Here is a 27,894-nt window from a genome sequence, read left to right on the forward strand (position 1 = left end):
ATCAGGAATGAAACACACAAGGGGCAGAAGCAGGCAAGACCATGTTCAGTGGAGAGAGAAGGGGGCTGGGGACAGACAGGAGGTTGCTGCTGCTTCTGCCATTGCTTTCCCCTCACTCCCACCTACAGGGGAGAGGCTGCTTCCAGGACCCCCGTTCTTGCCTCAGTGACCACCAGGGAAGAGAGAATTCATCCATTTTCTTTCCCAGCCCTTCTACCCATGCTCACTTCTGGCTTAGCAGCCAATGAAAAGCATTTCCATGACCACCCAGCAAGGTAATTGGAAACAGAGGGTACCTTTGCATGCTTTGAATCATGGAGAGAGAAGGGCCCTCCATCACACCAGAGGCGGGCTCATCTTTTAAGCCAAATTGCACATCTTCTGGGGACTGGGACCTCATCAGCCAGTCTGCCCATTGTACAGATGATGAAACAGACACCTAAAAAGTTGAAGGACTCACTAGGGTCACATCGATAGTGAAGGTCAGAATCAGAAATATGACCCAGGTCCTCGGGGCTCTAAGCCCAGCCCTTTGGCCACTAAGATAAGGAAGGAAGTACATAAGATAAGGAAGAGTCCTTTGCTAGGAAGCCAAACAGTATGTCTATGATTCTTCCAGAAGTAGGGAAACTGAGGCAGTAGAAGGCTAATGATTCAGCATTCTTAGTAAGTTTCTATTTCTGAGTTTTGCTCAATTTGTTCAGTGTCAGTAAATAAACATCAATCCAATCTTATGGTTGTAAAAAACAAAAGTCCCTTGAAGCCAGTGTTAGCGCAGTATTTCACACATGTAACAGTCACTTTTAATTACATTCGGAGAATGGGCTGCTGCTGATGGCTGAGAGTCGGGCGGTCCTTCTGTTTGATGATCTCTAAGCACTTTGCAATGACCTAGATTCAGAGAAAATGCAAGAGATCAAGAGTGGGAATGAATGAATCCACATATATGAAATGATCTCCTTTTGATTGCTGTCTTCTGTTCTTCTGTGGGACGTATTATGGCAATGTTGGGGAGTTGGGATGGACTTTATTCTACAGCTTATTCAATGCAGCATAGTGAGGTGAGCAAAAAGCTGGTCTCAGAGCCAGGAAGAACTGGGTTCAAGTTCTACCTCTGACATGTTTGGGCTGTTTCATCCTGGGCAAGTCACTTCATCTCTTAGAGCTCAAGTCAACACTTGTGGATACAAAGAAAGACAGTCTCTGCCCTCAGGAAACTTACAATCTAATGAGAGAAGACTATACTCAAAAAGGAAGCTGAAGGAGGGTGGAGCAGGGAGGAGTGAAGGTATTCAACTTGGGTTCATGATGGCAAAGCCCAGCAAAGTGAAACCAGGTAGAAAATGAAGATATGGCTTGCCCGAATGCCTTATTTCAATGGAAGTTCTGAAAAGAACTCTCCATTCTCCATCTGGAGGGGGGGGGCTTCAGGGTCAGAGGGCACTGGCAAGGTGTGAGTTCTATGGCTGATGTGATCTTTCAGGATGAAAAGGTTCCTGAGGCATGATAAATATATCCAAAGGAGCATTATCCCAAGGTAAATTGGTCCACCTTGGCGTGTGATAGGCTTCCCATCATTGGAAGTCTTCAAGAAGAGCTTGGATGGTCACTTGGTGGGTGTGTCATAGATATATGGGTTGGACAAGATGACCTCTGAGATCCCTAAAATCACAACTCTGATTTGGGGATTCTAGGACCATAGGGACGGAGAATTTGAGGAAGGTGGCAAGTCTCCTGCTCTTAATAAATGCTTCTTGATGGAATGATTTTTCTTCACCCAAGGACAGAATCTCAGCCTGGTAGCTGGGGTTCTTTTCATAATAATCTCCAGAAAGGGAGCTTCTTGGCAGCACATTACAATATTCCACAATCTCTAAATCCAAGAGATTCTTCTTCTTTTTGTGGGGCAATGAGGGTTAAGTGACTTGCTCAGGGTCACATAGCTCATAAGTGTCTGAGGCCAGATTTGAACTCAGGTCCTCATGAATCCAGGGCCGGTGCTCTATCCACTGTGCCACCTAGCTGCCCCCCATCCAAGAGATTCTAAAACTAATCCCTAAAGTAGTCATTTGACCTCTTGACCTGCCATGGCAAAGAGACATCATATTGTCTACCTTGGTGTACTGGGAAAAATACTGAACTTGACATGGAGAGAAGTGTTTGTCTGACTCATACTGACTAAGTATGTGACCTTGGAAAAATCAATTTAGTTTCCTAGTCTATAGTTTCCTCACCTTTGAAAATCAAGGACATGGGACAAGATGATCTCTGAAGTCCCTTCTGGACCTTAAAGAATCTATGATGACAGCCAGGTGGCACAATGGATAAAGCACCAGCCCTGGATTCAGAAGGACCTGAGTTCAAATCCGGCCTCAGACACTTGACACTGTGACCCTGGGCAAGTCACTTAACCCCCATTACCCCACAAAAAAAAGTGAAAAAAGGAGTCTTTGGGGGGCAGCTAGGTGGCACAGTGCATAGAACACTGGCCCTGGAGTCAGGAGGACCTGATTTCAAATCCAGCCTCAGACACTTGATACTTACTATCTGTGTGACCCTGGGCAAGTCACTTAACCCCAATTGCCTCACCAAAAAAAAAGAGTCTATGGTTCTAGGAAACTTGTCAAGTTCTCTACAAATCTTTAGCTGTGAGTTCTCATAAAGTCAGTCTCTTTCCCTATTTTTGTCATCATTTTTCTTCCCTTGGTGTGCTCCTTAAAGCACCTAGGTAGCTAGGTGGTGCAGAACATAAAACATAGAATCAGGAAGACTTGAATTCAAATCCATTCTCAGATATTTCCTAGCTGTGTAACACTGGGCAGGTCACTTAATCTCTGTCTGCTCCAGTTCCTTCATCTGTATAAATGGAGATAATAATGAACCTCCCCCAGGGTTAATGTGAAGATCAAATGAGAGAATAAATGCAAAGGGCTTTGCAAACTTTAAAACTCTATACAAATGCTGGATGTTATTATTTAAATTTTCTACCATTCCTTGCTGGGGCTTCGGGGTCCCCAGTGTAAGCAGGGATCTCTTTCTTTGTCTGAAGAATAGTCAATCAAGGGGGTGGGTGTTCACACTGGTAAGGTGAATTTCGGTGGTTGCTTCATACTTGGATTTTTTTAAGTCTAGTGTTATATACACCAACTGAGTCTCTTTGCCACATCTGCTAAATGCTATAGCTTTTACCTTGAGCACTTTGGGGCACTGGTTACAAGAACAAATTCCACAGAAAAAACAGAAAATTCTCTTTGCGAAGTATTTGATGATGACACAGCTGGGGCAATTACTGGCTCAGCAACAAAATCCAGTAAAAGTGACAACGTGATGTAGTGGTTGAGTGCCGAACTTCCAGTCAGGAAGAGATGGGTGAGAATCCAGAACCATTGTACTAAGTCATAAATAAATTTCAATATATACTGGTAAAGAGAGTTCCCACTCTGGAAATGCTCCCATGCTGATGAAAATCAAAGATTCTTGTGTATTTTCATTTACAAAATGGGATATTGAGCAGTATCTCTTGCTTTTCCTCAAGTGAAAAAAGACCAAAAACTCAAAGAATTTGTTTAGAAGAAGAGATTTACAGATTGGACAAGGAGAATAAAGGGAAAGGAAAGGGACTAAGTATTTGTGTGGTCAGCACTTTACAATTACTACCTTGTTTGTTTTCACAATTCTGCTTGGTAGGTGCTATGATTTTTCCCATTTTACAGTTGAAGAAACTGAGGCAGATGGAGGTTAAGTGACTTGCTCAGGGTCACATAGCTCATAAGTGTCAGAGGCTGGATTTGAACTCTGGTCTTCCTGTGTCCAGGTCCAGTGCTCTATCCACTATGCAATCAGCTGCCCCAATAACAATAGGGATCACTAATAATAATAATAATAATAATAATAATAATAATAATAAAGAGAATGTTTGAATTGGAAAACAATTGAGTTATATCAAAGCTAAATAAGCCTGGAAAAAAGTGAGTTAGGGACCAGACTTGTCATTCTGCTGGTACAGGGGACTCCCCAAGGAGGAAATTCTGTGGGTACCATCTCTTCAATTTAGAAATTGTAGAGTTGCCTAGAGCACTTGTCACACAGCCAATATGAGAGAGGCAGGATCTGAACCCAAGTCTCTGCATCAAAGTCTCTCTCCACTAAACCACACACATGACCATGGGACCTGCTGGCTCTGGTTATATATACACATAAATTAGTTTGGGAGAAGTCACCAACAAGGTCAGTCAACATAACATATTGGTCATTGTTTTTCTTTAATTTAAACAATGATTTGGCAGAATCAACAGTTCATATGCTTTTAACTTCCTATTAATTCAAGGGAAAGGAAAAAAACAAAGCCTAGACTCTTCCATCTTCTTATCATCCCAAACAAGTAATCATTAGAGATTCGCTGGACTATGGTATATACTATGGTATGGTAGTCAACCTCCTGGGATCTCCCATCCTTAAAGATGTCTCCAGAAACCCAGACCCAAACTGACAGAGCACCAAAGGTAACTCACCTCTCTGGAACTCTGGGGCAATATCACTCCGTCATCCCATAGTCTGGCTGAGGAATAAAACGCTGTGCTTTCACTCTCCAGTCTGATAAAGAGAACATGAAATTTGATAGTTACAAACAGCTAATTCAATGTGATCAGCATTTATCAAACACCAAGTATATACACCAGACACAGTGCTAGTGGCTGCGAACAAGAACAAATTAAAAGAGACCCTGCCCTCCATGAGACAGCATTTTACTGACACACAAGAAATAAAATACAGCTATATCTGAGACTGAAAATGACAACAGCTATGGTAAGAAATAGAGTGATGACTATGGAGGGAAAAACCCTCAGGCATGATGTTAGAGAGGATTTTAGTTTGAATCCTGTCTCTGGTGATGTGGAAATGGAACTCAGGAGGGAAAATACAACCGAAATATACAAGTGTAACAGATGTAAATAGATGAGAGAGAGAGAGAGAGAGAGAGAGAGAGAGAGAGAGAGAGAGAGAGAGAGAGAGAGAGAGAGAGAGAGAGAGAGGACATTTATCAAGTGCTGATTGTGTTAGGCAGTGTAAAGATGAGCTGGGTCATCTTTAAGAGATGATAATTAAAGCCATGGGAGCTGATGAGGTTACTGAGTTAGAAAGTGTTGGGAGAAAGAAGGGCTCAGAACAGGGCCTTGGACTATACCCACAGTTAGGGGCACAGGCTATGGATGATAATCCAACAAAGGAGATAGAAGGAGTGGTTGAATAGCTAGAAGGACAACCAAGAGAGACAAGTGTCCTAAAAACCCAGAGAGAAGAGAACATCCAAGAGAAGGTGATAGACAGGGAGGTCAAGAAGGTTGAGGATGGAGCCAGTGTAACATTTGCCCTCTGTTCTCCTGTTTCTCAGTCTGCTGTTCTATCTTCCAGCCCCTTCTGTGTCCAGGTGTTGATGCCTTTTCTTGCCTCCCAGTGTGTTGTGAGGCTCAAATAGGTGAAAACATTTTGCAAACTGCAGGGAGATAACCAAATCTGTCATTACTCTTTGTTAAATCTTAAGTTAATATTAACTAAGAAGAAGCTGATTCATTTTGTGGCTCAACATATACTAATTTAAAAGAATTCAAGGCAGCTAGATGGTGCAGTGATAAAACAACCAGCCCTGGATTCAGGAGGACCTGAGTTCAAATCTGGCCTCAGACACTTGACACTTACTAGGTGTGTGACCCTGGGCAAGTCACTTAACCCACATTGTCCCACAAAAAAAATAAAAATAATAATAATAATTCAGTTTCACAATAGAAAAAGAGCTCATGGGACTTAGAAATGGAGGAACACTGACAATCAACTGTCCTCAAATGCCTTCCTTTTACTTTTTTTTAATTATGACCTTAACAATAAACCATAAAATGAGCACTTCTATATTTATTTTTGGATTATACAAGAAATTGTGAACCTCTATCATGTACCCCTTGCTTTTATTTTTTTAAGTGTGTAATGAATGCAAAATGTAACTTTCAAAGTTATCCTGCTAGTCTTTGATTCTTTCCAGCCTTCCTTCCATTATGTTATTTTTAAGGGAAATCAGTGGTAGGGAAGGTAAGGAATATTATTCCTAAACCCTCCTATTTTTACCATCTCCCAAATGGGAAAAATGCAAATAAAACCCTTGTAACAAATAGGCATTTTCAAGCAAAAGAAATTCCCACATTGGCCATGTTTGAAGATGCATTTCTCATTCTGCATTGTATTATTATCCACCTCTTTATTAAGAAGTGGGCAACACATTTCATCATGGGTCACCTGGAATCCTGGTTGGTTGGTCATTTCATTGATCAGAATTCTTGAGTCTTTCATAATGGTTTTTCTTTATTATTTATTATGTCATTGTATTGTATATTATCCTTCACTTTGCATCAGTTCACAGAAGTCTTTCTAGACTTCTCTGACTACATCTCTTTATTTGTCACAATGCAATCATGTTCTATTACATTCATATGTCATAATTTGTTTGCCCATTCTCCAACTGGAAGAACATCTCCCTTTGTTCCCATTTCTTTGCCATGATAAAAACAGCTGCTATACTTTTGTGCAGATGAGACATTTTCTTCTTTTTTGTTAACTCCTTCATTTTATGTGTAAGAAAATTGGTAAAGTGACTTCCCAAGGGAATGAAGCTTAGTCAAAAGAACCAGGTTTCAAACTGGTCCCTATAGCCATGAAATGCTAAACCTGAATCTAGTGTTTGATTCAACAAGTGTTTTTAAAATTCCTGCTCTGTGTTACCAACAGTCCTGGGTATACAAAGTCAAACAACAAAAATATTTCCTGCTCCACAGGTATGGGTTAATGGTTTTTAATTGAAGAATATTAGGAAAGAAGCAGTGAACAAAGCCAAGAGAACTACAGACCTGAACTCTCTCTCCTAAGTCTGGTTATTTACATTACTTGCTCTAATGGGCCTTGTCCAAATATCAGTGAAGAGTCAGCAGAGTAGGGACCTCAAAACTTACATTTTCAAGAAAACAATAAATGTTGGAGAAGCTGTGGAAAAATTGAAACACTGATACATTGTTGGTGGAGCTGTGAACTGATCCAACCATTCTGGAAAGCAATTTGTAATTATGCCCAAAGGGTGATAAAGCTGTGCATATCCTTTAACCCAGCAATACCACTTTTGGGTCTTTTTCCCAAAGAAATCACGGAAAGGGGAAAGGGACCCACAAGTACAAAAATATTTATAGCTGCTCTTTATGTGGTGGGAAGGAATTGGAAGTTGAGGGGATGCCCATCAATTGGGGAATGGCTGGACAAGTTGTCGTATATGAATACAATGGAATACTATTGTGCTGTAAGAAACAATGAGCAAGAGGAGTTCAGAGAAACCTGGAGGGTCTTGCGTGGGCTGATGATGAGTGAGATGAGCAGAACCAGAAGAACATTGTATACAGTATCATCAACATTGAGTGTTGATCTACTGTGATGGACTATATTCTTCTCATTAATACAATGGTACAGGAAAAAAAGAAGAACTGTGGAGTATAGATGCTGAATGAACCATACTATTTCTTTTGTTTTGGGCGCTGTTGTTTTTCTATTTTGAGGTTTTTCATCATTGCTCTAATTTTTCTCTTATAACATGACTAATGCAGAAATATGATTAATGTTATTATGTGTGTGTATTATATATATATATGTATACATATATATATAATACCTATATCAGATTACCTGCTGTCTAGGGAAGGGGGGAGGGAGGGGAGGGAGGGAGAAAAATCTGAAATTGGAAAGCTTGTAAAAACAAAACTTGAGAACTATCTTTACATGTAATAGGGAAAAAATAAAATACTTTATTAATTTTTTTAAAAACTTACTTTTTCTCCAGATTCATAGAGAAGTATTCATCTCCTTCCATAAAGTCAGCAAATAGTGATCTGCTATCAACGAGGGAAATTCTTGCATTGGGTCACAGGAACAAGAAATTAGGGTCAAATGATCTTCCACACTAAAAATGAGCCAACCCCCAGAGTGATTAAAAAATAAGAATAAACTGCTGTTCGGGAACATCATGCCAATAACAACAAGACCATAGATCTAGGAATGGAAGGGACCTTAAAGGGTGTCAAGTCCAACTCCCTTATGTTATAGATGAGGGAAATGAAGTGCAGGGAGGGTGCCAAGGGTCACAAGGTCAATGCCTAGGCAGGATTGTATATCAAGTCTCCCTGACACGAAGTCCATCACTCTCCACTGCACCAGCTAGGTGCCATTAAGTCACTTACTTACCTGAAAGAAGACATACTTAACTCAGATTTTATGTACACGATAACAGAGGCAACATGGGATAGCGAATAGAGGATTGGATTTGAAGTCAAAAAGATTTGTGTCTGAGTCCTGCCTTTGATTCTTAATTAGCCTTGTGAAGTCACTTAGCTTATCTGACCCTCAGTTTCCACCAAGTTTGTGCCCAATCTCCCCACAGACTCTGTGTACATTTGTGGGAGAGAGAGCCCCACATTTTGGTGGGGAGGAAGAATGCACTAGAACCTATAACTGTTCTTCCTGACACTTTCTTAGTAAATACCTTTACTAAAATCTACTGGCTCCTTGTTAATGTGAAGAATACTGATGGGGACTCATGATAATACAATACAATATAGTTTAATTTAGTAAAGTGCAATATAACATGATACAATGCAACATAATATGATACAACATGACATGACACAATATAATTAATATATATGACATAATGTAATATGACAACAGTGTTATTATTCCCTAGAACTCTGAGACTTGTAATATGTAAATGGCCTCTAGTAATCTGGCCAAACAAAGAGAGTGGAAGCCGGGGAAGTAGTATGGGGGAGGGCAAAGGGTGGGGCACTACCTTGGTTTGGGGGAAGCTTAAGAAGTCCATGAACATGAGGTGTTACTTAGCCCAATAATCAATATTTCCATACCATGGCATAGCCGTCATTTCCAAAATAGCCACCAACGACCAGAGTTATCTTGGGAACTTCTGCACAAGCAATGGTGGTCATCATACAGGCCTGGGCTTTGAGTCTTCTGCCAAGATCCTCTGCCTGAAATGAAAGTGGAAAGAAGACACGGATGGCATAAAGACTTTTCTAAGTCATTTTTCCCCTAAAAAGCAAGAATCTGTTTGGTGTAATGGGGGAAACACTGGACTTTGAGTCAAGGTGGACCTGACTTGATCTTGGATCTTTAGCCTCTCTAGCCTTGTTTTCTCCTCTGTAAAATGGGGGGGGGGGAATCAGACTAGAAGTTCTCTAAGTTCCTTAGACCCCTCCCTTCCTGATCCCTCCCTTCATGATCCCTCCTGCCTTTCTCCATCTTGTGCCTTGTGTCCTCACCTCCCTCCTATCATCCCTCCTCCATTCTCCTCTCTACAGCCTTCTCCCATCTGTGTGCCATAGGCCTCCATGTCACTGTCCCATCCTTCTGCTGAGCCCAAGCACAGAAATGACTGGTTGAGGCCACTCATGGACCAGGATAGGAACCATCACTTGAATCTCTCTAGCACTTTGAACTATAAAGCACCTTCTTCACAGCGGTCCTATGAGGGAAGTAGAACAAGCACAGTCACACCCACTTTACAGAGGAAGAAATTAAGGGTAAGAGAGTTAAAGGCACCTGCCCGTGCTCCTACAGCTAGGAATTCTCAGAACCAAATTTGAACTCAGGTCTCTACTGACTCCAGGGTTCTCTCTACCACACTCACCACCAGTGAAGGGGTCATCAGCGACCCCCAAGTGTGGGCAGCTAGGAGGAGGGGTGGACAAGAACACTGGGCTCAGAACCTGAACCCTGCCTGAAACACACTGTCTAGTCATGTGACCCTGAGCAAGTCCCAAGACACTCTGCTTTAGTTTCCTCATCTGTTAAATGGGGATAAAAATAGGGTTACCGTGAGGATCAGGTGAGATAATGTCTGCAAAGTGCTTTACAAACCTTAAAATACCACATTAATGCTATAGTTATTATTGTTATTATCACCAGTATTATTATTTAGCCTTCTTTTGAAACAGGCCTTTTGTGCCAATGGCCTGAATCCTGATGACCTCTCTCTTCCCCAGTGCATGCTGAGGTGGTCTGAGATCAGCACACTCAGGTTTAGTGAAGACAAGGGGAAGTAGAGTCACAGGGAAGCACAAGTCCCTTCAGAGCCCTGGCTGCTCTTCATTTGTGTCTCTGCCTCCCCAGAACCCAGCACACGATAGGTATGTAGCAAATACTTGTTGATGTGTTTTAGCAAAGAAAAATAATCAAAGAGATAATGGAAGGGGGCCTCTGGATCAGGAAGCCATTCTGAAAACAAGGGTCTTGTGGTAATTTAGTAGCCATTTAAAAACTTAATGGAAAGTAGCTAGATAATTAAGAAATCATCATCATTGATAACTATCACTGCTGTAGCCTTAAGGTTTGCAAAGCATTTGACAAATATTACTTTATTTTATCCTCTTAACAGCCCTGGAACGTAGGTGCTATTGTGATCACCATCTTACCATTGAGGAAACAAGTGGACAGAGAGTGAGTTGCACAAATGGTGTTTATCTGGGGCAGAATTTGAATTCAGGTCTTCCTGACTCAAGGTCCAGTGACTTCACTGCCTAGATACTTGATGTTACTAACCTGCTCAAAATCTTTGACCAAAAAATTATCCTTGACTCAAGAATAATATCACTTGACCTATAATTCTAAAAGGTCAAACAACAAGGAAAGGATTCCTATGTATGAAACTATTTGTAGCAGTTCCTATTGTGGTGACAAAGAACTGGATGCTCAGAGGGCATCCATCCACTGAAGAAGGGCTGGACAAATTAAGAAATGATGGAGGGGATGGTTTCAGAGAAACCTGAGGAGACTTGTATGAACTGACACAGAGGAAAGGAAGCAGACACAGAACAGTCTGTTCTATAAAAATAACATTACCAAAACAAACAATTTTGAAAGTTTTAATCACTCTGATGAATGCAATGACCAACCATGAATCCAGAGGACCAGTGATGAAGAGTTCTGCCCACCTCCCAATGGAGTGGGGATGGACTCAGGATGCTGGAGACAAACATGGCTGGACAGAACCAAGGCAGTAAATTTTGTTATAATGGTTTTCTTTTTCTCTTCTTTTTTCCCTTCTCCTTTGGCATGGGACAGGAGAGGGGTGGGGTGATGAAAGTCAGGAAATAAATGTTGGGTTTTTTAATGGTGGATGGGAGAGCCAGGACTGAAACCCCAGTCTTCTGATTCTGAAGCCCAGTGATCCTTCAAATAAAAAATGGAAAGGCAAGAGCAATTGATTCTGAGTCAAAAGACTTTGCTCTGAATCCCAGCTCCACTATTCGCTAGCTATGAAACCTTGGGTAAGTCACAAAGAGTCAAACATGACTGAAGAAAAAGTAAAGAACAGAAAGAGGAGGTTGGCTTACATAAACTCTAAATCCCCCTCCAGCTCTGAATCCTGGGATTCTATAACCTTGTCACTATCAAAGTAAGGAAAATGGATCTTTTGTGAGGGGGTGGGAGAGGAGCAGAAAGGAGTGGGATTTAAATCAGAGAGAGAGAGAGAGAGAGAGAGAGAGAGAGAGAGAGAGAGAGAGAGAGAGAGAGAGAGAGAATAGAATATAACTAAGGAGGATGAGCTCAGAGTGAAGACAAAATAGTGTAAGATGAGCTCTACTTAGATAATGAAGGGGTCTCATATTTCTGGGAACTTTCTGCCAAACTCTCAAGGGAAGCTATTAAGTTAAAACTTCAAGAAGTGACTAGAATGAACAAATCAGATGGAAAAACTAATGAGTTGTAATGTAAAAGAGAAAAAATCCATCGACAGATGAATGTGGAGGGTCCTAGTGGGACAGTACAAAGAACACCAAACTCTGGAGTCACAGGAACTGAGGTCAAACTCAAGATTGGCCACCTGTACACAGTACAACCTTGGGCAAGTCATTTTACTGTTTTCTGCCTCAGTTTCCTCTTCTGTAAAATGGGGATAATAATAGCACCTACCTCCTCAGATTGTTGTGAGGATCGATTGAGATATTTGTAAAGCTCTTTGCAAACCTTAAAACTCTATATAAATGTAAACTATTGTTATTATTGCCAGGGTCATGCAGGTAGTAGGTGCCACAAATTGCTGTTGTTGTTATTATTATTTTATTGTTACTATTATCCTGGTGTCCATTTTCTTCTCTGTAAAATGAGTGGGTTAGATGACATGGACTCTACATCTGTGATCTTCTGACTCTTTCATGAGAGGTAGGGAGCCTTGGACTAGGAGACCAGAGGCCTAGAACGATGTTCAGATTTTCCATGTAAAAGTTGGGTAGCCTTGGACAATTAACTTCACCTTTCCAGCCTTTGATTCCTCCCCTGTAAAGAGGGGGTTTATGGCAATTTGCAGCATCACTGAATAAGGTTGTTGGACTTCAGTGACATATGGGTGTAGACACATCACCATGAAGCCCTCTCTACAGGCAAACACTCACTTATGACTGACTCTCCTCCGTACCAGAAGATCTCATACCTGTGCAAGGCTCGTGCACGGAGATGTTTGTGGGGCAGTGTTCGGGAGAAACAGGATGGGGATGTTTCGACAACTGCACAGATTTACAAAGTGGCTGCCCTTGAGGGAGGCCTGATGGGTTAGCTCCCCATTGTTCGCCACCACGCCAATTAGATGCCTAGCAAAACAAAAACGAAAAAGGAAGACTCCAGAGGGAGGGAGGGAGAGAGAGAGGGAGGAAGAAAGGAAGGAAGGAAGGAAGGAAGGAAGGAAGGAAGGAAGGAAGGAAGGAAGGAAGGAAGGAAGGAAGGAAGGAAGGAAGGAAGGAAGGAAGGAAGGAAGGAAGGAAGGAAGGAAGGAAGGAAGGAAGGAGAAGAAGGGAGGGAGGCAGATGGGGAGGTAGAGAGGAAAAGAGAGAGGGAGGGAAGAAGTATCTTTGAAGGACTTACCATGTACCAGGAACTTTACCAAGCACTGTGACTACAAATGTGAGCATAAAGACAGTCTCTCCCCTCAAAGAGCTTGGCATCTGCCCACCATCCCCTTTTATCACTAAGCTTTTTGTTTGCCTTTTCATTAAGGGGGAGCAATGAAGTGGAGGCAGAAAGGGAGTGGAGAATCAGGGATAGGATTCACAGGTCAGTCTGAGGGGCTCACACAGACTCTCATCTCCTCATTGACCAGACGTGCACTGAAAATGCCACGCTTTCATTTCCTTGTCTTCAAATGACCCCAAGAAACGGAGTGAGAAGCAGGAAGGCAGAGACGCCCATGCCAAAGCACAGCCACAGCCATCCCTATCCCTGAAATGAGCTGGTTGCTTTGGAAACCATTGCTGGTGGATGAAAAATGCCTTAACTGCCAACTTTGCTTCTCCCACACACTTGATTCGTGTTGTCTCCCTAACACAGACCTGCTTCATAGACTGTTCCCAGCTGGAACCTGGGAAGACTCCCCAGGGCTCCCCAGATGATGAGGGAACAGCTCACAGGAAGATTTTACTGGAACTATGAATGCCAGCCCTTCCCCAAGCCTCCCTGGCTCCCCTTCTCCATCACAGAGAGGTTTGTTGTTAGACAGCTGCCCTAGCCGAGAACAAGAAGGCACCAGGCTTATCCCCAGAATCTATTTTGTGCAAACATCTTTTCTGGTATTCTAATAAGAAAAAAATTAAAATAAGGAAAAAAGGATCATTCTGAGAACTCCAAATAATTTGTTTTAAGTGACTTTGGGGAAATCATGTAATTTTTCAGCTTGTGAAGGCTAAGAGTAAAATATACAACTGAATTAAGTTTCAAATATAAAACATTCGACTCACTGAGATACCACTAGAATCAAACAGACTACTGATTTATGCCTTTTCACCACTAAAGGGAGCTGGAGTAGGGGAGAAGAGGGATACAAGAGAAACACTGTATAACAAAGTCAAGGGAAGAACAGATGACTGAACCTAATGAGAGATGTATTCCTCTTGCTTTCAAAATCAAAACACTTGATGAACTAAAAGACTCACAGCTTTTGAGCGATTGGCTAGTGATAAGCCCTTGTGAGCTTGCTCATGGTTTGGAGCTTTGGGGGTCAGACCTTTGATTTCATTGGTGTAGGTCATAGATCTAAAAGGGACCCCAATGGGCATCTAGGAAAAATGAGACACATTAGTTTAGGTAATTCTTAAAATCCCACAGGTCATTAACATCAGAGGCAAGGTTTGAACCCATGTCTTCCAGCTCCAGAGTTGGTATTCTTTCCCCTGTACCACATGAGAAAAATCCTTGTACGAATGCAGATATCAATTTGTTCTACAACTTCCTGAAGTGCCTGAGCCAGGTGGTACTATGGAAAGAATCCTGGGCCCAGACTCAGGAAGTTGGCTTTCTTTTCTTGGAAGCAGGATGTCCTCTCTCTCCCTCCCCCAATCTTAAATATGTCCTTGTGCTGAACTGAACCATGGCATAGTTGATACAGCATCATGGACTCACAGGTTCATAGCTGAAAGGGAGTTTACAAGTCACCTAGTACAACCCCTTCAGAAGTGATAAGACCTGAAGCCAGGAAGACCTGTATTCAAATCTGACCAGTTGCACTTACTCGCTTTGTGACCATGAGCAAGTGACTTAACCTCTCTGAGAGTCCTCAAAGGGACCTAGGGCTGTGAAGCATTGAAAGGCTTACCCTTTTATATGAGCAAAGCCTGTTACCAGAGTTGTTCCATATTCAGCTTTGAATTCCTGGAATCGACTCCCATCAATCAAACGACTCAGAATCTGCAAAAGGAATGAATATAAACAGCCTATAAATGATTGCTAACACAGTCGGTCAGTATTCCTTGATTTGCAGGCCAGATACATTTCACTTAAGCCATTATATGAGTTCCATTATAAAATCATATACAAATATGTTTTTTTTAAAGATGTGATTTTAGCAGTACTAGAAATTCTTGGTATGAAAAATTATCTCTATGAAAATCATCACTTATTTATGACTAAGTAGCTTATGGTCAAATGATCCTAGACTGAGGCAGAGGCATGTAGTGAATAGAGACTTGGAGTCACTGGGTTGAAGTCTTATTCTCTGCCCCATCCTTAATGTGTATACATGGGCAAGTGCCTAAAACTGTCAGTGTTCTAGACCAGCAGCACCAAACTCAGATAGAAACAGATTCCAACAGCAGCACATGGACTTAGAAAACCATAAAGGATCATTATCTGTGTTTGCCTGGATTTCCATTTATTTTGTTAAACATTTACCCAATTACAGTTTAACCTGGTTATGGCAGCACTGCCATGGGTTTTGGGTTTATCACCTCTGTTCAACTCTATTAAGACTGGAAGTTTCAGAGAACATGGCTACCTTCATTGGTAGAGTTACCTCACCTGGGAGATCCCAATCAAGTAAGAGGTTCAGTCCTTATGCCCACCCAACCCTTAATGGATCACCAAGACCAAAGAATTAATTTTGTATCAGCCAACATACTGGTTGTGAGCTTATCCATACTTCTACTCTGTAGGATCATAGATTGTGAGTTAGAAATGCTTCTAGTGGCCAGTTAACCCAATGCTCTAACTTTGTAGATGAAGAAACTAAGACCAGGGGAGTTTTATTTGTCTGATTTGTCTAAGATCACACATAGCAAATGGCTGAGGACGGACTTGAAGTGTCGTCCCCTGCTTCCAAAATCCAGTTCTCTTTTCATTACACCTTATTGCCCTCTGAGCTAGGTTGGTCCCCAGAAAGCAGACATGAAGCCTTTCCAACTCAGTAGGACCCAGACAATCTTGTGCCTCACTGGCATAGCCTTTGAGAACACACAGTTTCCCCATGCTATAGGGAGGCACACATCTTCTATAATAGAAGACATTTTCATACCACTGTATGTTTTGATACCTCTATGGAACTACAGTCTGGCTAAGTGAGTCTTATCTCTAGTAATTCAGATCATCAACTATTCATGCCTTCTCTTAAATAAAATTCTGTTAGTCCACTACTGGGGACCCACCAAACATGTTGAGTATCTTCCTCTAGATGTCCTAATATTTGTTAGATAACAGGTGAGCACATTTTGTCTAAGGATAGGACCCTAGATCTACAGTTAGGAGCAATGACTTTGAATGTCATTTTGTCCAGCTCTTTCATTTTACACATGAGGAAACTGAGACCCCAGGAAGGTTGTGACTTACCAAAGTTCACACAAACAATAATCATCAGAAGTGATATTTGAAGCCAGATTTTCTGTTAGAATTTGAAATCTTTCCAGTATATGCCAGTTATTCCTTCTCATCATCATCATCATCCCTAGCATTTACCTAAAGTTTTATGGTTTGCAAAGTGTTTTACAAATATCAACTTGTTTTATTCTCACAAATATTCTTGGAGGGAATTATTAAAATTAACATTTTTATTTAAAATTTATTTAATGAATAAAATAATAAAATTTTATTTAAAATTTTAAAAATTATTAAAATATTATCAACTCCATTTTATAGATGAGGAAATAGAAGCAGAGGTTAAATAAATTGCCCAGTATAGAGGCTGGATTTAAATTTAGCTTATCTTGACTCTAGGTCCAGAGCTCTAGCCCATCCTTTCTTCTTGTCATATATATTTTTAACAACATACTTTTATGTTTCTACTGTATAATTCCTTGGATGTAATGGTTCTTGACATGCTTAAACCTGCCATTGCTTCCCCACTTCCCTTTGAGCGAAGGTCAACCTTAATTCTTCAGAGACGCTCAGCCAAACAGCATCACCAGCATGTTGGTGTCAGGAAAGAGGTAGGTCTTCATTTCAGGGAGGAACTTGCTTCAAAGTAGTTTTTAAAATGGGCTCAAAGGACTGGGGTGCTATACCACCCTTTGCCAGAGGGTGTCACCATCTACCACAAGATTGACAGGGACCTAAAAACAATTCATAGGGGTGTGTGTGTGTGTGTGTGTGTGTGTGTGTGTGTATGTCCATGTATCCAAATGCTAATTCATTCTCTCACTCTCTCCATATATATATGTATGTATGTATATACATATACATACAGATACATAATCAATTCTATAAATGTAAAATTCCTATTAAAATATGATAAAAACCCATGAAACATAAAAATAAAAATTGTCACTCAATCCCACATCTCGCCCCTTTCTTCTCTCGCAGTGATGGTGGCAGAAGGATGGTACATGATGACAAAAGATACTAAATGGTGGAGCTATGAATTGGTTCAGCCATTCATTGGTTATGCCACAAAAAAAAAAAAATCACAATGGACCTCAAATTGAATCCTGATACTCTGAAAGGGAGATCCATGTCCAACAACTGAGTGGACATATGGCTACAGAAAATGAATCTTTGTGGCTATAAATCTTTGACCTTGTAGCTATGACTGAAAGCAGAAAAAACAAAGAAAGCCAATACTCAGCATTCCTTGGAGAGGCAAAGAAAGGAATTAGCAAAGTGGGTTTTAGCACCCAAAGGTGACAAGAAACATTGTCTCATGGATAATTTGGTCATCACATATCATAGTACTAATGACAGTATTTGCAACAAAGACCATAATGAAAATAATTGCAATTTGTGCATGAACATTGGTTGCTAAGGATAGAGAAATAGTGAAAATCCATGAGAAACCTGCTAAGACCCTCCAAATGAAACTAATCTACCTCTTATACTTTGTGATTTCAAAATAAAAGTTGGAAAAAGTGAGGATGGGAGGAAATACATAGGAAAGCGTGCTTCAGGAAGAAGGAACGAAAGAGATCGATGCCTTGTAGATTACAGATTCATCCCTCTATATCATGAACACCTACTTTAAGAATTTGGAGGAATGAATCAATGAATGAAAATGTTCCAGGCACAGTGCTAAGCCTCACTAATACAAAAGTAATAAAGCAAAATAGTTTTTTCCCCCCAAGGTGCTTATATTCTAATGGGAAAGACAACACATAAAGAGAAATAATGGAAAATATGGTAAGGAAGGGGGCCTAAAATTATGTGATCTCAAACTAGTCTACAAATCAGTAGTCATTAAAATTATTTTTGGCAAAAAAAAGAGAGAGGTGTCTATTAGTGGAGCAGATGAGATATGTGACATAGAGGAACAAATTAACCCGGTGGCCCAATGTTCAAAAACCCAAACATTCCCTAGTGAAACAAAAAAGGGCTCACTCCCTATTTCACAAAACTGCTAGGGAAATGGGGCAGTAGGAGGGTAGGGGGTAGACACTGGCAGAAATTAGGTAGAGACAAAATATCACAACACATACCAAGATGGTATTGTTTTTCTTACATTTCCCTTTTTTTCTTTTCTTTTTTTTCTTTTTTTTTTCCTGGTGGGGCAATGAGGGTTAAGTGACTTGCCCAAGGTCACACAGCTAGTAAGTGTAAAGTGTCTAAGGTTAGATTTGAATTCAGGTCTTTCTGAATCCAGGGCCAGCGCTTTATCCACTGCATCACCTAGCTGCCCCTGTTTGTCCTACATTTTCAAAGAGGACCAAGGACATCATAAAGTGATGTCTTGACTTGTGTGTGAATTGAATTGAAGTGGGGACAGAGTTGCACAAAGTTGTCAGCCTCACTCTCTCTTCTAGAGTCATCAACATCCAGTGACAAGATAAAAGTCAGGATGACTGGTGTTGGCCCAGGATGCAGTGGGTGTCTATGTCTTTGATATCTAACCAAGGTACCACCTTCATGACCAGTAAAACAAATTGTTCTCATCCACTCATTCCATGAGGGGGAAGTCTTCACTTGCTTGGGGCAGACATCCCCTTAACTCACCTACAGATGTGAGGCCCTTGGGTTACCCTCAACCTGGTTTAGTCTGTTTGCCAAAATGGTTACCTAGGGCGAGGCCTCTGCTCATGCTGCAGCTTCTTGGAGCCATAGGTGAGAGCCAAGAGCCTGGTGGACACCACAGGTGTATGAGCAGCCCTCAGAGATGTGCTGGTCCTCCCTGAAGACCCCAAACCCATACACCAAAATAAGTTCCAAGTGGATGCATGAATGATCTAAAAGGTTATATCATAAACCAATAAAAGGAGCTTATCTGTCAGATCTATAAACAAAGGATCACAGAAGATAAAAAAGAAAATGTTAATTAAAAATTTTGGTTTTGCACAACAAAATCAATATGGCTAAAATTTGAAGGAAAACAAGTAATTGAAGGAACAATTTCTGCAGCAAGTCTCTTGGTTAAGGGTCTCATTTTCTAAAATATAAAAGGACCTAGTTCAAGTTTAGAAGAATAAGAGCCATTCCTGAGTTGAAAATTAACAGAGGTCTAAGCCTAGAGTCAGGACAACGTGAGTTTACATTCAGATCTAGATATTTATCCTGACAGATGATCCTCATTTAACTGCTGTCTGCCTTGATTTCCTCATCTGAAGTAGAGTTGATAATAGTACCTACCTCACAGAGTAGGGATGAAAATTAAATGAAATAATGTTGGTAAAGTAAACTGCAAATTGTAAAGTGCCACATGACCACTATTATTGTTTTTATAATTAAAATCAAAAGTGAAAGTTAACAGGGGAGGGGGGGAGAACCCTCTTTGCAGCAAGTTTCTCTAATAAAGGTTTCATTTCCATAATATATAAAGAACTCATTTGAATTTATAAAGACAAGAGCTACTCCATAATTGATAAATGGTCTAAGGATGTGAATAGGGAGTTTTCAAAAAGAAGAAATCCAAACTATTAACTGCCATATTTTTTAAAATGCTGCAAATAACTAATAATGAGAGCGCTACCCATGAAGACAACTTTGAGGTTCAACCTCACACATTTCAGATTAACAAAAATGACAAAAATGGAAAATGACAACTGTTGGGAAGGCTGTGGTAAATCAGGCACACTAATGTCCTGTTGACAGAGCTGTAAATTGGTCTAGCTATTCTAGAAAGTAATTTTGAACTATGCTCACAAAGCACTAAACTGTACATACCCTTTGACCCAAAGATGCCACAATTAGTCCTGTATTCTAAAGAAATCACCGAAAGAGGGGGAAAAACCCAAATATACAAAAATATTTATGATGGCTCTCTTGGCAAAGAACATTAACATTGTAAAGACAGACAACTTAGAAAGATGTAAGAGCTCCAATCAATGCAATGACCAACCACAAATTCCAGATGACTCAAAATGAATGAGGCTGCCCACCTTTTTGGAGAGAGATGATAGACTTTAGATGGAGAATGATGAGACATCCTTTTTTTGGACATGAATGAATGAAGCAATGAAGCGTTTATTAAGCATCTACCACAGGCAAAGCACTATGCCGAGCACTGGGGATACAAAGAGAAAGGGAATACAGTCCCTGCCTTCAAGGAGCTCTCATTTTAATGGCAGAAGGCAACACACAAGGCAGATTTCAGCTGAACATCAAATGGAAAAGTCCCATCTTCCTTATAATTTGGAAGCAAGGGAGATAGTGACATGTCTTTATTAAGGTTATTGCCACTGGTAAAAATTCTTTAAATTTCATTGATGTTGGACCATTTGACAAAGCCAAGAACTTTGATAGTGGGACTTGGGTTTTTTTTTTCTTATTCTGAGTCTACAGTAGCCACAGCTGCATCTCCACAGGGGTCACTTCTGAGAATGATGGTTGTTGGGGCTGGGCTGAAAGCAGGACTGACGGTCTGGGGGTGGGGGGCAGGGCAGGGATGCCCTCTTGAGATCATCTAATCATCAGTGGCAGTTGGTCATTGGTCAGTGCCAGAAGGGGCAAGAAAGGTGAGTTGTTTCTCCAAAGGGATTGTTCATATACAAGGCACATGGTAGGTGTGTAAGCAGGTTGAATCATATGACCAATGAGGATCTCCAAAAAAGGAATAGGAACAAAGTATGATAGTAAAGGATCACAGGGTAGGAAGAGAAAAAAGTCTGGTGACATGGCAAAAAGGAAGGGTGACAAGTGGTCATCCAGAGTGTTACACTGGCACCCTCAAATTGGAAAGAGAAATTTAGGACTGAAAATGTACCAGGCACCTGGAAAACTGAGGGAATACATGGACAAGAGTCACAGAGGGCAGGCATTAGTAGGCTGCAACCTGACTCTTGGAGGGAATTCCCAACATAATGAGATTTCAGATCTCTTTGAATATTCTGAGTAATAAAACATCACCGCATGCTCTATGTATCAGCACAGTGCATTTAAGAAAGATGTCTGGGCAGCTAGGTGGCACAGTGGATAAAGAACCAGCCTTGGCTTCAGGAGGACCTGAGTTCAAATCTGGCCTCAGACACTTAAAACTTAATAGCTGTGTGACCCTGGGAAAGTCACTTAATCCTCATTGTCCCACAAAAAAAAAAAAAGTAGGGAAAGGAAAATATTAATTTAATGCCTAATATGCACCAGGCCCTCTGCTTTACAAATGTTTTCTTGTTTGATCCTCACAATACTGAGAGGTAGGTTCTATTATTATACCCATTTTACAATTAAGGAAACTGAGGTAAGGTTTTTTAAGTGACTTGTCCAGGGTCCCACAGTAAAAATCTGATGGCAGATTTGAACTCAGGTCTTCCTGACTTTAAGCCTGACACTCTATCCATTGCACCACCTAGCTGCCACAGAGGCAGTAAGAAGCACAGATGGAATTCTGATGCAGTTTCAGCATTCTTGCTGCTACCTTCTTCATTATCATTAACCTGAACGTTTGGCACATGCATGACATATTTCCTCCTTAGACCCATTGGGTACTTAGCTACACTCCCTTTTAAAATAGAGCCCTTCCTCATTAAAGGGATCAATCCCAATCTCCTTTAAAGCCAAGCCCTTCCTTTGCCTACCAGTTTGACATCTAGGCTACATTCATAATTCTGTGGTGCCAGTGATGTCAGTTCTTCGGCACTGTATAAGGGGTCATCATACTCGACGGCCTCTTCAGGGCATTGTCTATAATTGAAGGTCATCACAACATTCCGAACCCGCTCATAGGCTTCTTCCTCAGTAGACGTAATATAATCAATACCACCGCTGACTCTAAGAGGAAAAGAGGTAACGGACAGATAAATCCCATTTCAACACATCTAAAAAGTAATTGGCAAAACCCAAGCTGTAAATTACACTTCAGCATTTTCATCTCTCCTGATCTAATGACGTAAATTCTCATTCAATAACTCAGGCTCTGACTCATTTGGGGTCCACAGGGGCCCTGAGCTGGAGCTGGAAGGGAGCTCCAGGGCCATCTAGTGCCGTCATTTTACATAAGAAGAAACTGAGGCCCAAGAAGATGAAATGACTTGCCCAAGGTCATACAGATAGCTGGGCACGACTTCCCATGGATTCTCCACAAAGGTCTTTCCACTCAACATTCCAGGACCTTTATTCTAAATCTTAATATTAGGCACTTATCCATCGAGCAGTTTGGCATGCCTACTATGTGCAAGCCACTTCAGGAGGTACTTGGAGGTACAAAGAAAATAATGAAAAACTCCCTGCCCTCAGAAAGCTTACGTTCTTCTGAGAGAATGAAGCATTTACACGGATCAGTCAATGCCAGTATGCACAACATGATCTTAAGTCAGAGATTATTTACAACGAAAAGGGGCAGAAAAAGATAGTGGGGAAAATCATCAGATCAAAGCTTTAGAGCTAAAAGGGATACCAGGGGCATCTTCTGCAGATGAAGAAACAGAGGCACAGGCTGGTGAGGTGTTTTGTCTGAGGTCACATTGTCTGAGGCAGAATCTGAATTTTTGTCTTTCTGACTCCAAAGCCAGCAGTCTATCCACTACACCACTTGGGTATATGAAGGGCAAAAGGGAAAATACCATCAAATTAGGTGGAGGCCATTATCTGTGGAGGGCTTTAAACATCAGGCTGAAAAAAACACACTGTATCCCTACCGTGAATGCAGAGTGGCTCCTCCAAGTTCTTCAATGGAAATGTCTTCTCCTGTAGAAGCCTTGACCAGAGAAGGTCCAGCAAGAAACATGGAGCCAATGTGGTCTACAATTATAGATTCATCTGCTATACTAGGAAAGTAGGCACCTCCTGCAATGCAAGAGCCACACACCACTGCCACCTAAAGAGAACATGAGACTTAAAGATGAACATGAATTTTCAATTGTTAAGACTTCTATTAACCCTCTTTCCCGAGGAGCCATCTTAACAGCCCTTAATATGCAATCTTCTGATTAAATAACCAAGTTAGAGCCATCACTGGATACTAAGGTGTCCTGGACAAAGGAAGTCTTCATAAAACTTAAATAATCTCATCTGTTTGTCCAGAACTTTTGAAGAGCGATCTTGAAAATGCATATGTCTTGGGGCAGCTAGATGGCACAGTAGATAGAGCACTGGCCCTGGATTCAGGAGAACCTGAGTTGAAATCCGGCCTCAGACACTTAACACTTACTATCTGTGTGACACTGGGCAAGTCACTTAACCCCAATTGCCTCACCCAAAAAAACAAACAAAAAAACAAACAAAAAAACAAACAAAAAAACAAACATGCATATGCCTCTAAACATCTGAAACATTTTGCAGATAGATAAAGCATTTTTCAAATGCCTGTGTGTCAAGCACTATACTAAGAGTTGGGGAGACGGTGCCTGACCACAAAGAGCTTACATTCCAAAGGAAAAGACAACACAAAAGAAAGCTGGTAAGCAAGGAGGTGTGGTAAGGAAGGAGACCTGTTAGATCTTCACTGGACTGGCCAGTTACCTGAGGAATCTTCATAGAAGACATGAGCACTATATTGTAGAAAATTCTTCCACCATGGCAATGATCAGGGAAAATCTCTGCCTAGAAAGAGAGAGAGACAGAGACAGAGAGACAGAGACAGAGAAAAACAGAGAGAGACAGAAAGAGACCGAGAGAGAGAGAGAGAGAGAGAGAGAGAGAGAGAGAGAGAGAGAGAGATCCTTATTAGTACATTTTCAAATATGGCCACTTCTAGAGATCAATCAATTACCAGTGAATTTTAAAAATGCTATTGTATTAAAACACAACTAGGTAAATCTTTGCAATCACCTATATAATAAGGGGATAACTGTATGGGCAGTAGGCATTTTGTTGCTTAATGTGAATATAAGCTCCTAGGGGGCAGGGTCTGCTTAAATTTCAAGAATGAGAGACAACATGGCAGAGTAGATGTTGGCCTGACCTTAGACCAGGAAGACTTGAGTTGCTGTCTAATCTCTAAACTATACTGGCTGTGTAGCTGGTCAAATCATTTAACTTCTCTGTGCTCCAAGCTATTGTATGAAACTGGAAATTGCCAACTACATGCTGATCAGAATTGATAGAGGGAGTTTCCACACTTGGAAATCCTCTTTATCAATTGAATTACAAATCTAGTTCCTGACTCATCACAGATGCTTAAATTGTGGATTTGATTTTCTTTAAAATGGGCCTTTTGTGGAAACAGCTAAGTGGCACAGTGGATAAAGCACCAGCCCTAGATTCAGGAGGATCTGAGTTCAAAAACAGCCTCAGATACTTGACACTTACTAGCTGTGTGACCCTGGGCAAGTCACTTAACCCTCATTGTGCCACAAAATAAATAAATAAAAATAAAATGGACCTTTTGTAACAAAGCTTTAAAAATGGGGGCTATTTTAATGAACAGTCCACTAAAAGAGTCTAGTTAAATAAATTAAAATGTTCTGGATAAATAATTTTATTATTCTCTAATATCAAAAATGAAAGTTGTTTCTGTGTGCATTTGGGAATGGGTAGGCTGAGTTGTAACCAGAATATGTTGCACAGCATGCATGCTTCACAAAGCACAATTGTAGCCATCAATATGAAAAGGAAACTCCAATTAACTTTTAAACTACAAATTTGTTGGGGGAAAGGGACAGATAGAAATCCCAAGGCAAAGCAAGAACATGCCACAAGTGGGGGTAGGGAGCCTTGCCCTGTGATCCAGTGGGGAAGAAAGTTATCATCTAGTTGCTTCTTTTCCAGTGAACTTCCAGCGTAGAAACTCCTTCCATCAATTCAGATTAGTGACTCATCTGTTGTTTAAAGTCTTAGATAGTTATCTGAGGGGTACTGAGAGGTTAAATGACTTTTCAGCCCATGATAACACAGCTAGTTTATGTTAGAGATCAGTGAGGAACCCGGGTCTTCTTGACTCTGAGACCAGCCAGCCCATTCATTACCCACTAGTTAATTCTACCTCTCAGCTGGTTCCCATTTTAGTCAATTATTTTTGCTAAAATGGTGCTAAGATCAGTGGTTTCCTTGCTAATGAAGGAGTACAAATGCTGTTGGCATCCTTTACATTTCAGCACTTTGGGAAAAGCTCTGCTCACCTCAACCTAGTTATGGTTCACTTGGCAGGTATCAAAGGCAGATGAGAAAGCTCTGTCAAGAAAAAAATTTGGTGTTCCCTGCTAGAAATTAAGCCTTGTTCAAGGACCTGTGAGGGTAAAGATATTAAAGAGATGACTAGCAAAAGGAAGTATATTTCTAAAGGCTGATTCAGCAGAGAGAGAGAAAAGAAAAGAAATTGTCAAATATGGTTAATGGTTGGATTTCTACAGACATGGACAGGTTCTGTTTGCTTTAAAAATTCTTCTATGTTATCTACCATTTATCTGTTTGTCTATCATTTATCATGTATCATCTTTTTATCTATTTCTCCATCCATCCATCTTGTCTGTCTGTCTATATGTCTATCATCTATCAGATATCATCTTTTTATCTACCTACCTATATCCATCTATGGACCTATCTATCTATCTCTGTCTCTTCCAGCTTTTTCTTATTTCCCTTAGAAATACCTATTCCATTCTATCTGAGAATACTTTTTTGTCATAAAGAAGCTGGAAAATAGCAAGGTGTTACTGAAGCCATCTTCTCTTCTAAAGGGAGACTACCCCAAGCTTTGTGTATACATGGCTATTACTTGACACAGGCAGAAATACAAATATAGTAGCCTTTCTGCAGGTCACTGCAAAATTTGCTTGGCCATTTTTACTTGATGACAGTTACCTCTCATGGTGAACTGTCATGGCAGACAGATTGCTGCAAATGTTCAGCACCTTCCTAGTCACTTGGGGGAGTGGGGAATGATCTCATTGAGATTTTATTTATATTAAGCCTTCCTTTTCTTTGATCAAAGAGCAGCTTGTTCTGCATCTTTTGGTTCATAATGACTACATTTTGCATGGGTTTTTAATACAAACAGAAACTTTCCTCCATTGAGGTACCTTGATACCTTATGTAGAAGGAAAGAAAAGTATAAAGATTATGAAATTTACCCAATTATACCCAATGATCTATGTACCTATGCTTGGAACTCACTCCCTCTTCATCTCCGCCTCATGGATTCCTTACTCCCTTCGATGTCTAGCTGAAACACAACCTTTTCTGTGAGGCCTTAGCTGATACCCTAGCTGCTTGCACCTCTTCCCCACTCCATTATCTCCCATTTATTTTGTATCTGTCATGTATACACTTATATATGTATTTATTGTTTCCCCCAAAGGAATGTACACTCTTGGAAACTGTTTCATTTTGGTCATTGAATCCATAGCACTTAGGAGGCATATAATAGGTGCTTAATAAGAGATCATTGATTTAATGCCCTGTAAAACCATTTGGAACAGTACCTGTAGGGGCAGAAATGCTCCTCCACTGTCCACCAAATACACTGTTGGCAAACGGTTCATAATTGCAATATTTTGAGCACGGAGTTCTTTCTTCACTGTGATAGGGTATAGTGTTCCACCCTTCACTGTTGCATCATTGGCAATTAACATGCACCAAACGCCACATATTTTCCCAATTCCTATAAGATCATGCACATTTGGCTCTTTAAACAAGAAAAATCTCCTAGCTTAGAAATCAATGCCTAAACCCATATGTTGTTCAATTTAAAAGGTGCCATTGTCTGACTATTTCACTAGAGTTAATGTCATTTCCCACACTATAGGGTAAGCTCCTCCAAGAGAATAGAAATACCTAGAGAACAGCCCATATTTAATGTTTCTCCTGAGTCCTTCTTGACCTCTCTGCAGCCTCTTCCTGAAACTCTCTTCTCTGTAGGTTTTAGTTACAGCGATCTCTCCTGGTAATCATTTTGCAGACCACTCCTCAGTTTCCTTTGTTATATCTTCATCCAAGTCAGTCCCCCCACCCCCACCCCCAGTTTCTTGTCCTGGGTCCTCATCTCCTGCCCATATATTATTTCATTTAGTAATTTTGTTAGTTCCCATGGATTCACTATCTCTGCATTCCCATGTTCTCTACATAGTGTTTAGAATACAGTAGGCACTTAATAAATACTAATTGACTCTGTTGATGATTCTTATGTTTCCTTATCCTACTATAACCTCCCTGCTGACCTCCAGTCTTGCATCTCTAACTGCCTAATAGAAAGCTTAAACTCCACATATTCAAAACTTTACTCATCTTTTCCCCAAAATCCCATCCCACATCCCAACTTCTTTATTATGTCAAAGATAACACCATCCCCAGTCCCTCAAGCTCACTACCCAGGTGTCAACTTCAACTCTTCACTCTCTCATTCCCCATATCCAATCAGTTGATAAGTTCCATAATTTCTCTGTCATTTTTACCTTCATAAAATCTCTCACCCACACCCCCTTCTCCTCTGACACTGCCACCATGTTGGTGCAGGCCCTCATCACCTCCTTCTTGGAGTATTACAATAGCCTGGTAATGGCTCCACCTGCCTCAAGTCTCTCCCCACTCCTGTGTACCTTCCACTCAACTGCCAAATTGATCTTCCTAAAGTTTATCACTGCCCCTCCATTCCATAAACTCCAGTGGTTCCCTCTTAATGCCAAGACCAAACATAAAATCCTCTCACTGCTAAAGCACTAAATAACCTGGCCCTTTCTGCATTACCAGTCTCCTTACATCTTATTCCCTTCCATGTGCTCAGCAATCCAGTGACACTGACCTCCTTGCTGT

General features: G+C 40.8%; 1 protein-coding gene across 1 annotated transcript in view; it reads right to left on the minus strand.

The window, feature by feature from the left end:
• Positions 1 to 807: 807 nt before the first annotated feature.
• The window catches only part of LOC122752950 (biotin-dependent 3-methylcrotonyl-coenzyme A carboxylase beta1 subunit-like), a 37,036-nt gene continuing 9,949 nt past the window's right edge, over positions 808 to 27,894 (minus strand). The window contains 10 exon segments of the mRNA XM_043999964.1: positions 808 to 891; positions 4,512 to 4,593; positions 7,857 to 7,987; positions 8,946 to 9,068; positions 12,530 to 12,686; positions 14,681 to 14,772; positions 21,786 to 21,978; positions 22,845 to 23,023; positions 23,668 to 23,748; positions 26,568 to 26,746. Coding sequence (XP_043855899.1) covers positions 808 to 891; positions 4,512 to 4,593; positions 7,857 to 7,987; positions 8,946 to 9,068; positions 12,530 to 12,686; positions 14,681 to 14,772; positions 21,786 to 21,978; positions 22,845 to 23,023; positions 23,668 to 23,748; positions 26,568 to 26,746 — 1,301 coding nt within the window.

The sequence above is a fragment of the Dromiciops gliroides genome, chromosome 4 (genome assembly GCF_019393635.1).
Source record: "Dromiciops gliroides isolate mDroGli1 chromosome 4, mDroGli1.pri, whole genome shotgun sequence".
Lineage (NCBI taxonomy): Eukaryota > Metazoa > Chordata > Mammalia > Microbiotheria > Microbiotheriidae > Dromiciops > Dromiciops gliroides.